At 31.3% G+C, this 15,908-nt stretch overlaps 1 protein-coding gene across 1 annotated transcript; it reads left to right on the top strand.

Annotated features, from left to right (window-relative positions):
- Positions 1-6,636: 6,636 nt before the first annotated feature.
- On the top strand, positions 6,637-9,132 carry LOC123670035 (uncharacterized protein DDB_G0287625-like). Its single transcript, XM_045603529.1, has one exon. It carries the CDS (start codon positions 6,719-6,721, stop codon positions 7,766-7,768), a length of 1,050 nt encoding a protein of 349 aa, XP_045459485.1. The 5' UTR covers positions 6,637-6,718; the 3' UTR covers positions 7,769-9,132.
- Positions 9,133-15,908: the final 6,776 nt, after the last annotated feature.

The raw sequence follows: 15,908 nt of genomic DNA, 5'->3' as shown, positions 1-15,908 counted from the left end.
CATATTGTTTATTATTTGTAAAATAAAAGATTTAAGGTTAAAAAATGTATATATATACTATAATTCGCTTTCATAACAGGTCTCCTTTACGTCCTAAATAATATATAATTATGTACTCGTATATAAAAATTGAATTTGTATCAATAACCTCTTATTTTTCAAAATTCTTATAAATTAGTTTTAACTCCCAACACTACAGGAAAATAAATTCAACATCGTAGTGATAAAATACACAATTTTCCTTATTTGAGTCGTACAAAATAACGAATGTGTAATATTTAAATTAATAACTACGATAATATTTTACTATTTCATGTTCCTGTTATAAATTTCACTATAAAGAGATGGACAGGTATTTTTATTAATCATAAATTATGTACTTCATTAAGGAAAAAATATTTTAATATTATTAATTTACCTATTAATTTAGCGGTTATTAAACCCACAACTTCGAATAAATTTTGTAGTACTTATAATATATATGTTACCTCTACATTTTATGATTTTATTTTTTCATATCGTGACATTAAAATTAACAATAAAACATTTAAGCATTCTCCAGATTATTATCTATTTACTTTCTTTATAATTCTAGTCAGCATTTGAAAAATACCGTTTTTTAATACCACACGTGCAAAAAATATTAATAATAACAACGGTTATTACAAGCTTATGACTACAAATAGAACCGACTTATAACTAAAAACGTTTTTTGTTCGCGTGTTCCAAAATATGACCACAATTTGAAATATTTATTGTGAAGATTACCATTTTTAGTCTGGTTTACAATTTACTTTTAGCACATTACATTATTTTATTTATTAAAAATACAATTATTTATTATAGCTTAAATAATAAATGTATAGAAATTGTATCTAGTTTTAAATATGTGGTTATTTAAAATACAGTCATATAAGTCACTAATAACTATGATTGTAATGTTTATAACCAAAGCTAATATGTGCCTTACTAAATATAAATATAATGTTAGTAATTTATGCACTCGATCATTATTTTAAATAATAAAGTTGTATATGTTTTATTTTAATTTATTCTACAAATGATGATAAAAAGATATTAATAATAAATACGTAAAAATTAACACATCTTTTATGTTAAATATATGTGTTACCATGGTGTTACCGGCAAATGCCTAATTCAGTCACTCTGAGAAATATCGTGCTGTCATATTGTTTGCGACGCAAAACACATCAAACATTGTGTATCCTCTATTCTTTGATTAACTCACTAAAGTCATCTTAAACGATGTTTGGAATACTTGTATGATTATTGCATTATTATATTCAAGACGATCAAGTAAAAGAGAACATTAAAAAAACTAAATCTTCATCAGATCATCAGATACCAATCTGACAAACAATATATCTGGATTGGTTATAGTTAGACGTGGTTAGACGTTTCGTGGCATGCTCGACGGCAATTGTTCGGCACCACATTCAAGTTTCAATTATTTGATTTAATTTTGTAAAAAGTACAGAATAAATTATATTTCACATTAAATAACAATTCTAGGCAAACTATTGCAGAGATGACCGAAACAATACACGATTACCTAGATTGCCGGTAACATTATCTAATCTAATAAATATTCAAGGACAATCTGGTAAATTTAATTATCTATTGACGCATTTCTAACAAAATAATGCGTTACCGAAATCGAAATCATATTAATACTATATAAGAAAAATTAAATATATATGTAAGATGAAACTTTTTTGATTAAATAATTTGTTTTAAAAAACGAAAACAGCTTTATAACTCTTTCTTACTATTTAAATCATTACATAAAAATTAATGTATTACGGTTTACTCGTTACGTATATTTTTTAATTGCACCAACATTTCACTATTTTTTATTGTATTCGCTTAATTTTTATATCTCCGGATTTATTGTTTTTAAATACAAAATTTTATCATTATCACGTCGTTTTATTTTTCCAATCTCAAGCATTTCATCGAAAAATAAAACTAAATAATATATTTATTTATATAACACGGCTTGCTGTAAGCGAAGACAAGGTACGCATAGGTTATTATAGAACGTACACAGGTCTTGTATATAACGTCATCTTATTTCTAAGATACATTTTACTCTTTCCACGTATCATCGTATATAATCGACCTGCGTCACACTGAGGCTGTACTATTTTACAACGCGTTTGCGCAGCGGTCCCAGCACTATATGTTACGCATGTGGTCGTGGGTTCAATCCCCGAATCTGACAAACATTTATATTGGCCATATAGATGTTTGTCGTTGTCTGGCCATTTGTGCTTGTGTATTGTGAGTATTTCCGGACCCCCGATACAGGAGAAAATCCTGCTGGGGGCCGTAGAATGTAAAGTGCTTAGAGTGTGAAGTGTTTATAAAATTTCATACCTGTGTTTGATTATGTTGACTTTATTGAAAAACGATTTAAATGGAAATAAAATGAATGTCAAATTGATATTTGAATTTAATAATTAATTTCTATACTTATGTAAAATTTCAAAATAGCTATGTGCCGTCTCTCATAAATGTGACAAACTGCGACAAGAAACCTGCGAGGGAGGGAGGGTTCAGAAAAAACTGATTAAAATTTGTTTTGTAACATGTGCACAAAATATCAATGTTCAAAAAGATGTTCGGATACAGATATCCTATGTGAATAAAAAGTCCATGAACTATAAATCAAAAATTCTTTGACAGTTTAGCTGGAATAAATAAAGGCTTAACAACCAATTTGTTAAATAGTTTCTTTAAAAATCCAAATTTAAAAATCCCAAATTAAACGAACGTTTTTTCCTGTTAAGTATATTTATTTGTTATAACCATCTAAAAATAACTAAGTTAAAGTTTTGTTTAATTAAATTTCGGAATATTAAGATTTACATGTGAAAATAGTATGGAACGGACAATAAGACAAAAACTGTAAATTAAAAAAAAGAGTGGCAAAATATCAAATTAGTATTTCAAAATTAACTTTAAAACGAATCTTGTACCTAATCTAGTACAACTGTCTTTTTACTTAGTCGCATATTACCGATTGGTATTTTTTATTACATATCAAAAAACATTAAATGAATAATGTGCAGTGATTAACATTAAAATCCAGTAAAAACAAAATACCAGACAGTAAATTATACAAGTTTGTCATTTTAAAGGTTTACATTTTTGTGTTGAGGAATTTCCCACGATTACTATTTTTGTTCATATTTACCACCGAACACTCACACCATCGCTAATCTAAACATTCCTTATTATGTGACATATTATGTACCTATATATTTTACTATCTGATCCCGCAAACGTTGTTTTGCCATATATTTTATTACCCTTCTCAATCCCCCGCCCTTATAACTTAGGGAAATGAAAAATAGATGTTGGCCGATTCTCAGACATACACGATATGTACACAAAATTTCATGAGAATCGGTCAAGCCGTTTCGGAGGAGTTTAACTACAAACACCGCAACACGAGAATTTTATATATTAGATATATACTTCTAATTACATAATTTACATATTTCTTTTACATACTACTAGGGTGACAATATAACTTACGGTCAGCCTTTGGTAAGCGGATACTATAGCCTATGGACGCTTACAAAACTAGTAGAATTGTAATCGTGTTGCTAAAAGTACCCCAACCCTTCCAAGTTCCCTGCTACCTTGCTCACTCCAGGAACACAATAACTACTTGATTTGAGAGCGGTATTATTTGGTTGTGATCTGTAAGGTTGAAAATCAGCAGTAGGGTCCAGTGACGTAGCGTACTAATTCGCGCCCGGGGCACAATACCTTTTTTATTTAGCACCCGGGGCATGATGCCCTTGCCCACTCCTCGCTACTCCACTGGTAGGTGGTACCTATCATATTTGTATACAATTTGAAAATTACTGTTATTTTTTATTTTATTTTTATTTACAGGTGGATAAAACCGTATTATTAGACGTTTTTTCCGCTCTCATTATTTCTGTTATTTTTATAAAGTTAGGTTAAAAACATTCAAGGTTTATCCTGTTGTTCGCTTGTAATTAACTATGATTCAGTTTTGTTGGAATATCAGTTTTAAATTATCGACATTTTATGAATTCGTAGCACATTATTTACCCTAAAAATGTTGCTACTAACACTGCTGAAATGCTGTTTCTTATAACAATAATCCAAGCAGAAACTAAATTATTATACTTTAATCCATATCTATTGTGCACTATTTAAAATTATACCTTTTTAATTTACCTTTTTTTACCTTCCTACACTAAAACGGTTGTTATTTGAATCTAGAAAGTCATTAAACTGGTTCTGTCTCTAATGTTTAATGTTTTTTGCCACAGCATAGCTAGAGCTAGCTAGCTTTATTTATTTTTTGCTTGATACTCACGATCCTTATTTTTTATTTTATACATCAATCATATGATTATTAATAATTCAGTTCACGTACACGCTGATAGTTCACTAAAGAACCTAAAATAAGTTATAGTAGGTGTCTATGACGGATACATAGTTAGAGTAGGTGTCTATGACGGATACATATTGCTATGACCCTGCTTTCTGATCCGGGTGGGGCCGAATTTAGGGGATTAGGGACATCCGGGGCTACAGCCCCGGTGTCTCCACAAAAAAAGTCCCACAATAGACTTCGGAAAAATGTTTTCAAATTCAGTCTAGTAAACAACTTTTCCTTTCATATTTTTGCGTGTTTTACCTTTACCCACAGTACTTTGTACAAACATGATTACATTAAATATTAACAAAAATCATCGATTTGTTCACTCCAATCAGGACAATCATTAAAATTTCAAAATCTCAAATGGCGCTGATAAACACTTGCAATTTACTCCTCATCTTGAGGGAGTATCTCAATTTTTATTTGGAAAATAATTTGGAGCCAAAAAGCCTCCGCTCCTTTGTTGCCCCGAGGAACCAAGACCTCTAAATCCGGCCCTGGATCCGGGGTTTGTGGGTTCGATTCCCGCTTCGAATCTGGTTGGGATATATGTATTTATTTATATAAATATTATTAATTTATCAAATATATATATACTTTTGGTTTCGGAGCGTTTGTAAACAATTTAAACTTAATTTAAATAAAATAATATGAAAGACATGTAACCGATTTGGAGGCTTTAATGTCTCTGTCTTAACTACTACAGTCTTGGGCCCAGCGGATGCCAGGGGGGGCCGACCAGACGCTGAGTTTGCGTCTCTTGCTTATTCTATGAATTATTTCATGTATCTTATTCTATGTATCTTAGTCTATGTATCTTAGTCTATGTACTATATATTTATTTATTTATTTATTTATTTATTCTTAATGTACACCGAAATACAGACACATATAAAGAAAGATACAATACAAGATGTACAAAGGCGATCTTATCGCTAAATAGCGATTTCTTCCAGATAACCTTTGCGTGCTGGACACGGACTGGACTGGATATATATATATATATATATATATATATATTACCTCTAACACAAGCATTAAGTTGCTTACCATAAGACCAAACGACCGTGTGGGTACTTTATAAATATTTATTTATTCATTCTACCCTCGTCGATCTATCAATCTATGATTGAAGGGTTACTTGAGGTTTTTATTTTTTACTCGTTTTTTTTTTTTAGTATAAAACTAACAAGTACTGTACCATTTTACAATCCTGATTGAATGCGCGAACTTTTAATGGCACTTGCCAATGCACTTCAGTACTTTAAAAAAAATACTTCAAAGTCGACAAATTTTGAAAATCTTAAATTCATAGTTTAACAAATAGTCTTAATTCTAGAAAACTTGGGGCAACTGTGTCATTATTTTTGACAGTGGTTCTAGAAATGTTATTTAAAGTTACCGGTTTCAAAGTTAAATGAACAAAAATAATAAAAATTAACCACAATAATCGAAAAATGGTTACAGCTTGACCAAATTTCTAGGTTTTTCTTAAATGCCCATAATTTTTAAACTGTATGGGTTAGATTTTTTTTTCTGATTTTTCTCACGATGGTTACAACCAATCCTGTCACCCCGTTTCGGCTTGACGTTGAGTTCTGGGACACCTGTATATATATATATATATATATATATATATATATATATATATATATATATATATATCGAGGTCGAATTGAGTAACCTCCTCCTTTTTGAAGTCGGTTAAATAAATAATATTAATCTTGACCGAATAAAACATGTTTATAAACATTTGAAGTGTTGATAAACATTAAAAAGTTTAATATTACGTACTAGGGCCCCGGCTTCGCAGGGGTGCAATGCAATACAAAATAAATATTTGCAATGTAAGCGCTAAAAAAATGTGTTTATTTACGAAATCACATTAGAAACCTCTAAAACTATCAGTGTTCCTCTACTTTATTTTGCATGTATTATACACCTTCCTCTGGAATTACTCTATTTACTAAAGAAAACCGCAACAAAATCCATTGCGTAGTTTTAAAGATCTAAGCATACAGACAGCGGGAAGCGACTTTGCTTTATACTATGTGATGATAAAATTAATTGTTTAATTTATTGTAATTTATTTCATATGATGAGTAATAAAAACAAAATCTTGAAACGGATTCGAACAGGTTTTTAAATACATACAGACGATAGAATAAGATGTTACATCTCGTATCAGTTGACCGAACGGTCTGTTACCTCTCGCAACACAACAAATTACTGTGTGTTTATACTAGTGCGCAAATAGTTCTTTTTATAATGGGAACTAAATTATTAATCTTTTCACTTGCTATAACTGTGTGTAATGGACATATTCCATTACTTGGTGATATAATATCAGCTACACATAAAGTTGCCGGTACAATTTTAGAAGGAATTTCTCATGGACACCATTTTAATGTGGACGAAAGTGTTGGTATTAAAACGGACTCAAACCATCAATCAAATTATAAATCAACAAGTCAACCCGAAGAGACTATTATAATAGTTGTCGAAAATGGAGATAATCCAAACGAGTATAGTCGATCCCCTGGAAATTATAGGCCAGGACAACACAACCAAAAACCTTTTTTCAATAGCAATGGAGGCTACGGCCATGGATATAACGAATACAGACCGAATCATAATACACCGGTGAGACCTCATACCTATGGAAACGAAAATTTTAATAATAACTATCACAATAATATCCATCCAGGAGGCGTCAATAATGGACGTCCACAAAATTATTACGACAATAATCTACATCAAGGACATAATCCGAATAGATATCCGAATTATCCGAACCGAGAAAATCATAACCACGGAAACCATCAATATCCAAATGGTAATAATGGATTCTACGACCAAAATAACGGTAATAACTTTAACAATCTTAGACCCAACACTTGGAATAATAACGGTATACCTAGCCAACCACCTCCATTCAATGGCAATAACCAACAAAACAACGGATATCTTAATCCTAATAATAACAATGGTTTACCTAGCCAACAACCTTCATTCAATAACAATAATCAACAAAACAATTTATATCCTAATGGTATTTACAATAACGGTAACGCAAATTCAGATGGCAGCCATTTTGTTAAAAAACCAACGACAGGGTTTTTAACAGAAGGACCATTTTCCACTATCAAACCAACCGAAAACACAAAAACACCAGAAAATGACGTTCCATTATTTATACCGCTTTTACCTGATGAGAACAAAAACACAGGTCCAAAGAGAGAAACTGATGATAATAAAGACAAACCAGCCGAAAGTGGAGAAGAGGAATTTGAATTAGACGTAAGGTTCAAAGACTAATGTAATCTTTTTGTCAATCTATTTATAAAAAAAAGACGAAATCTAAATTAAATATATCGATTATACTGTAGCTAACACAGTGTTTTATTTTAATACGAACATTTTAAAACACTGGACGAAACTTTAATATCAAAACTAGTCTTGTTAAACTTCACTATAATATTGAAACATGTGTAGTTTTTTTTTTTGCAAAATATAATTATATATTTAATAGTAAACATTTTTTCATCTTTATTAATGTAAGCAAGTAAGACGTTGTAAACTTAGCTAGAACAGTAATATATAATGCGATTAAGTAACAAGGTCAAATTGATAATAACAAAAATTATTATAGTAGGATTTAATTTCTTGAGTTTGAGATGAAATCATCTTTAGTACAATTGTGCCTTACAAGCCTTAAATGTAAAATTCATTGTGTTGAGTGAATTAGACGTCAACAAGTTATTTTTTACAAATTCTAATATTTATTCATTTCATTAAAGTTGCTCAAGGAAAACCATCGCATAATGTTTATTTTTGTTATTTTCCTGTGTTCATCAATATTAAAAAGCGTCGACAGTCAAGAAGTTGTTGTGTCGCAAATGAATCAAACGGAAAAGTTTAATGTGTCGTTTAAAAATTCAACTCCAAACTATGAAAAAATTACTGAAAACGGTATAAATTTGTCAAACAATAAACCGTTTTTTAGTAACGATAAACTTGTTACAAGAATTCGAAAGGAAATCAATATAATCACGAATAATCGATATAAAGAAAACGTTACTGCATTAAATAAATCTCCTCAAAAAATATCTGAAAGGAAGTCAAATAATACAATGAATGTAAGTGAGCTACCAAAAATAAACGGCAATGTTGATATACGTGGTGAATACGAAGTATTGAATAAATTTTCAGTAGAAACAAGCACTTTAGTAAATTCAACGATTGCATCAAATCATCACATATCATCTAATCATACTTTTGTGGAGAATTTGGAAAATCCTAATAAAATGGTAGCAAAAATAGCAAATAAAACTATTGTACAACTCGAAGATAGAGCAGCTTTCACTGGTAGTAAATGTGTTACACCTCGAGTCAAGATACTGGGAATGTGTACAGAACCAGATATAGACACTAAAACAAACTAGTTATAATTCAAAATATGCTATAGACGCATTGACTTGTATTTTGCACTAATTGTACCAACTACTTTCAAATTAAGTAAGATAGTATTCTAAAATTGTATTCGTGTATTGATTGTGTATTATATTTATAATATTAAATCATAGGTAAGTATATTTTATTTGATTTTTTAAAATTACTTAATTACTATTATGTTTACAATTCTTATTGATTCTTAATAAAAATTTATATTTGGCTTAAAAGTAATTTTTATTCAAACTAGGTATTATATAAGTGAAAGGTTTAAAATAGTAGTTGACGAGTTCGTTTAGGTGTCGTAATTTTCTCACTTGTTTAGTACCTATCCTGATGTTTGTGTAGTTAATAATTTAATTTAAAAAAGACATAACATTACTTATAGCTGGATGTTACGTACTGCGCGTTACGTCCCTACGCAATTTAAATAGCGCACATCTTGACTTTTAATTTTAAGCTTAGTTATGGCTTCAAAGATAACAATTAAAACGCTGAACATGAGGAGATAAACTTCTCGAGAGAATATTTGCATCTAAAAAAATAAATCCTGTTCAAGTAATTTTATCCTGTTTCTCCGAGGTCGTTAGACTCAGAACGCTTTGTATTACAAGTTAATGGCTAACTGGTTCTTAAACATAAGAAATCATTCTTTTGTAGTCTCTTAAAACCATTTTCATTTTATCAATTAGAAAGAAAAAAATATACAGCAACACAATTTGAAAAAAATGTTGAATTTTATATAGGTATATTTTCAAGTTCTTGATTTTTTTTAAATTTTGTTGATTGATTTTTATTAAGTACATAACATTATTTGGGAAATTTAGTATTTTAGAAAATAACAAATACCGTAAAATAAAATAAATCAAACAAAATAATAATAATAATTAAAACTATTAAGTGAAAAAAAACATGTGTCTATTTATTTTTGTCGACAGTATAAAATTACGTAAATAATTTAAAAGAAAGGTTTACTAGTAATATTTTAGTTTTACAAACGACATATCATATAGTTGTGTGACTGATATTACGCCACTTCCGTTATATATTTTTCTTACGGTTTTAGTACCACATTTTTTTCAGTTCGGTCGCCCAGCCAAATGTCAAGCCTGTCGTAAGGAGCTTCGTTCCAAAAACATGAAGTTTCATCCAGCTTACAGTTTGTAATCTATATTATATTTAAGTTTAAATCAATGTTTATAATTATGTTTGTTCTATAGATAAAAAGTGATGAAACTTCGGCAGGGTGTTTTGGGAAAGCCCGTGTGAGTTCCTAGTTCAATCGCTGTCGTTAAGAATATACCTATACCTATGATTTGATTTTGATTATAGGTTGACTACTTTTATTATTCACAATAAGAAACTATTAATAAAGGGAATATTCACTTTTTGAAGAAGTTTTATTTTGTCTTTTAATATACCTACTTTATCTTTATCTAAGCATTAACCTAGTGGTTTGGACTGTGGCTTCCTATTTGAGCGGTCGCAGTTCGATCCCGGACATGCACCCTTAACTTTTCGAAGTTAAGTGCATTTATGTAATTAAATAACACTTGCTTCAACGGTGAAGGAAAATATCGTAAGGAAACTTGCGCATTGGGCCAGCGTGATAGACTATGGCCTATAACCCTATTCTGAGAGGACACCTGCGCTAAGTAGTGAGCCATTGATAGGTTGCTGATGATGGTGATGATCTTTATCTAAAACTCTGTTTTAATTGTTTTAAGAATCTTTCAATCTTAGCGTACAGTGCAAATTTCATCAAGATCGGTTTAGTGGTTTAAAAGAAATGGGCCATAATGTTACACGAAGTCTTTTTTCATTGTAACTTTTGTTACATCAGTTTACCTTTTCAATTCACTCTTGGATGTTTCTAAAAACACAAAATTATCTAATTATTTATTGTGTTAGGTGTCATTCATGTGCATTAAATACTCAAAGTGTGCGCGTCATAAAAATAAAGCAACTAATTGGTGTGTCTGTTTATCAACACTAAACTATACTCCCGCGCTATATACGCCCGCGGCGTTTTTTACGTTAGTGGAACGGCAATTTTAGCGGTCGTGATCGATGGCGTTGTGGGCCTTAGGTGGAATACGCCTATTGTTATTACTACAAATAACTTTGGGCGGGATTTTTAAACAAACAACATTAAAACATGATTTTGAGTACCTAGTTGTTTGTTTTGAGTATCCATAACGATTAATTTAAAACGCCGTCTGAAAATTTGTCCGATCCCCTATTGCCCATAAATATGACGGTTTTGCCGAGGTCGAAAATCTTTAATGTTAATGATTAAGGAAATAATGGTGATCTTTAATGTTAATGTTTAATAAAATAATGGCGATCTATTAACCCCCTGAATTGCAAGGTCATGATGATGAAAGTTATACATTATAATATGTGTCGCAGGACCGATGATCGTTGGAGCAGACGGGTCCTGGAGTGTAGACCGCGTCTTGGCAAACGCAGTGTGGGACGTCCTCCGGCCCGTTGGACCGACGATCTATGTAAGATTGCCGGTGTAGGCTGGATGAAGATTGCGGAAAACCGGGATGGCTGGCGCGAGCTTGGGGAGGCCTATGTCCAGCAGTGGACTGCAATAGGCTGAGATGAGATGATGATGAAGGTCTAATAATAGAAGCACATTAGCATCCGAAAGTTTAATATATTAAGGATGCGTTGGTAACCCACTGACGCGGAGCTAGGCAGGGTGCAGAGGAGTGGACCCTGAACTGACCAATCACAGTGCTCGAATTCTCCACTCCGCATCAGTAGAAACAGTGTGAGTGAAATTGAGCAGAGCTGAGACGACTTTCAAATAATTGTGTTTGCTTGCAAACTAATAAAACCTAATTCCATTACATCGACCAGTATTACAACGTAGGTATAGACGAAAAATAGTAACTCAAAAAGTTTTCGTCAGATCTGAATCAAATTAAAATGTGACCACATGATGACAAGCGTCAGGTTTTAATTTTAAAAATAATCATGAAATGGGTAAACCTAATAAAAGCTTAGGAGGTATCTTAACGTAAGTGGATGAAAAAATAGTAAAGTAAATACGCATTGTTAGAGATAACGCAAAAAGTAATTGGCAGATCTCGATTAAAGTTAATTGGTACCACATAACAAGCACTGCCTTTCCACTCAGTAAAAAATTCAGAGGTAACACAAATAAAAAAAATAAAGTTGAAATGACAACCTCTCCCCTTTTTTTTTGAAGTCGATTCACAAAATATGTAAACAAGCCCCCGAGCTGAGCGAACGAAGTGGAGTTGCATTTATTATTTTAGTTTACCTAGCCATTAGCGACATACCGTAGCGATTAACTAATTTCGTACATCATCTTACAACGAAGAATGAATTAGTATCCGACCGAAATTGGTTTTTCAGTCTAAACCAAAACCGAAATTTCAACCTCAGTCTAAGTTTTGACCGAAACTGAGTTTCGGTTTGCCCGAAATATCGACCGTTTTTTGGTCGAAACCGAAACTAAGGCTAAAACTAGATTTTTTGGCCGAAACCGAAGTTTTGGTCGTTCTTTAATATTAATCAAAATGTATGACAACCTAATTGAGAGTCAAAAACTTGCCATGAATAAACTAACCTAACCTAACCGGCTCAGCTCTACTCCGCTTTAATAGAAACACTTGCCATATTTTACTACTCTGCTCCGCCCAGCTAAACGTCAGTGGTACTTAGAAGTCATTTAGTTGCCTCTAAAATAGTCTTTTTTTAGTATAATTGTGCATTCAACGATGAAAGGCATGAACAGAGATGATTAAGTAGCAAATCAAAATAGATCTTTGATGTCTTGTGTCTTAAATCGCTAGTAATAGCCGTGCCGATTAATATAACCGTTAATACCCAAATGCTAAGAAGGCTAAGGAAAAAATATTTCGCGCGCAGTTTGAATATACCTTAATATTTTTACTGTAGTAGCCTTAAGCCGCTGAACGGGTAATCATATAATCGCAAAAAATAAAAAGCGGCGGTTAGAACTGTGATACACTTATCACTTTCAATTCCTTAGTACTGATTACTAATCATTTATGTAAACTGTCTTTTTATTTTCGTTACATGTGTATTCAATAAATACATACGTAGTAATTAGTTTTAGATTTCAGTATAAATAATAGGTATATCTCGAAATTATAAACCACGAACGAAACAACACAAAAGGTATGACCAACAGGCTATGAATATTGTTCTTCAAGACTATGAAACCATTAGCAGTTCATGAAGTAAAATTAGTAAAAAACGTTATATTTATAAATCTATCCTACAACGACATAGTGAAAAATATATGAAGATGTAAGCTAGTCGTACTGTGTTAACTACCGTATCTACTCTTCATCTTCCTGCCCTTATCCCAGGGTCGGCACAACATGTTTTCCTCTTCCATTCCTCTCTATTATTCGTCACTTCAGCGCTTACTCCTTTCTTTCTCATATCCTCACTCACACAATCCATCAATCGCTTTTTTGGTCTGCCGATGGCTCTTCGTCCTTCGAAATTCATCCCTAACATTCTTTTACCAACATAGCGTTCATCCCTCCTCATTACATGCCCATACCATGCTAACCTATTGCTGCTCATTTTTTCCGTCATGGGTGCTACTTTCAAACTTCCCCTTATATACTGATTTCTAATCCGATCTTTCCTCGTCACTCCACATATCCATCTTAGCATTCTCATCTCGGCTGCGTGCACTCTTCTTTCATCCGTCACTTGCGTTGCCCAACATTCTGATCCATACATTACGTACTACAACTACCGTATCTACTAAACTTCGCTTAAAAAAATTTGCCAACCCTATGCATTTTCCCATTACTTTATTGTTCCAGTTCACCCCGATTTAAGTATGAATAGGGATATTTAGCTAGAAATCTTTTTGTAAAAGAATATATTTCATTTTTTTTTTATTTAATAAAATATTAGTATATATTGAAAGAATTGTGTGTGTCAGCTCCGACCCCGTATTTTATTACTCTTTGCTTCCGACGCACGACTTGATTTTACTTTGTCAGATCGGCTTTGTAAATAACTAAATAGGCACAAAAACATATTAAATTATTGGTAAATAAATGTATCAAATAACGCCATCTATCGGAACCCTATAGGGTTACGAGAAACGTAACGAGGTCATTCGCTCAGTAGATTTTACTCATCATATTTTTTTCATACTTGTGGCATTATATGAAAATCGATTCTCAAGGACTAAACTCAAAAAACTTTTAATTATTGCCTATATTTTTATCGATAACATAGAAAATTTACTGGACAAACTTCGAAATTGTACCCATCTACCCCGTCTTACGATACCAATTTAAAGAAAAAAGGATGCAACCGCAATGTTGGTACTTCGTAAACTTAAACTCAACCCCAGCATATAAGTTAAGTGTATAATGTATGCTCAACCCCAGGGGTGTGAAACTCGCCTACATTATCGTAATTCAGAAATAGTCATACAAACTAACGCCATCTCTTGGACGAGGAGGGTGAGTTCGGGGTGATATATTAATGTGTCGAAAATAGATGGCAGTAGTAGCAGTAAAGTCGAGAATTTTTGCAAATATAATTAATTTAAATAATCATTCAAACATGTTTTGTATGATTCATAGGTATAATAAAAAAGATATATTATAAAATATATATATATATTTTAATTTATCTCCAATATTTTTCGCCGTGGCAATATTATTGAGGCCTATCATTCGTTAGTCGGCATCAAAAAGTAAAATAACTTCCATAAACAAGTCGGCATAGAGCAACACGTTCTTTAACACTTTGAGCAATTTAAAATATTGTATATATCAAAAGATATAGGAGTTTGAAAATATTGATAAATGATTTTTTTTTTCAACGACTTTATTGATTTTTAATTAAATAGTTTAAGGTGCGCAATTTAAAAGGATAACGTAGTTGAATTGAGCTATTAAAAATCTATCGATTTGTATTATTTTTTTTACACATATCATTATTTTATTTGTTCAAACTATTTATATTTATTTAAAAATTAAGGAAAGTGGATCTGTTTCAAACTATACTTGAGCAATTATAAATGCAACATGAGCAGTTTTTTAACACTTTGAGCAATTTAAAATATTGTATACATCAAAAGATATAGGAGTTTGAAATTATTGATAAATGAATATTTTTCAACGACGTTTTTGATTTTTAATTAAATAATTTAAGGTGAGCAATTTAAAAGGACAACGTAGTTGAATTGAGCTATTGAAAATCTATCGATTAGTATATTTTTTATTACAAGTATCATTATTTTGCAGACTGGGGTGGGGTAGGTCTCGTTTTTCTATTCAGGCCCCTGATCACAGATTAAGCATTAGTTACTACGTAACAGATGCGATACTGATGTATTCCCTAGTTTTCAGTTATTCCGTTTTGGCGCCACTGTAGCCTCCTTCATTTTGACAGTACAAATCGCATAGTGCTTGAAACAGTCAATAATCCAGTTATCTATGTTTAAGTGAGGTGCCTATTCTATCGATCAAATTTTTGCGTAGGCTTATAGCTAATTATTTATATTTTTACTTAAAAATAAAAAACAGGTTATAGATTTTTCATTTATTTATTGCTTTTTTTTCTTAATTTATGACTTTTATATTTGACATAGGCAGTTTTATGAATGTCTGACATTTTTAATGTATACTTTTCTTCAACATCTCCCTTTAAAATGTTATTTAAAATATTGCACCAGTTATCAACATGAAGCCTGGTTACATATTTTAAAAATATATTTTTTTTAAAAATCTGAATGGTTGTTCTGATACCCCAACAAGAAAAACTTCAGATTTTTTAATTTTTTTCTCAAATTTATTGCAATTTTCTTCTGGCAAGCATTTATATTTAAATATTTATGTATATATGAAATTACAGCTCGATATAACATTAGGAGTTTAGAATTAGGATATACTAAATTATTATTTTTAAAACAATTTGTATTCTCTATGCTGGATATAAGAATAAATATTATCCTTTG

Source organism: Melitaea cinxia, chromosome 4, assembly GCF_905220565.1.
Source record: "Melitaea cinxia chromosome 4, ilMelCinx1.1, whole genome shotgun sequence".
Taxonomy (NCBI): Eukaryota; Metazoa; Arthropoda; class Insecta; order Lepidoptera; family Nymphalidae; genus Melitaea; species Melitaea cinxia.
Note: the sequence above shows the minus strand (reverse complement) of the source record. Positions and strands in the feature narration are given on the sequence as shown.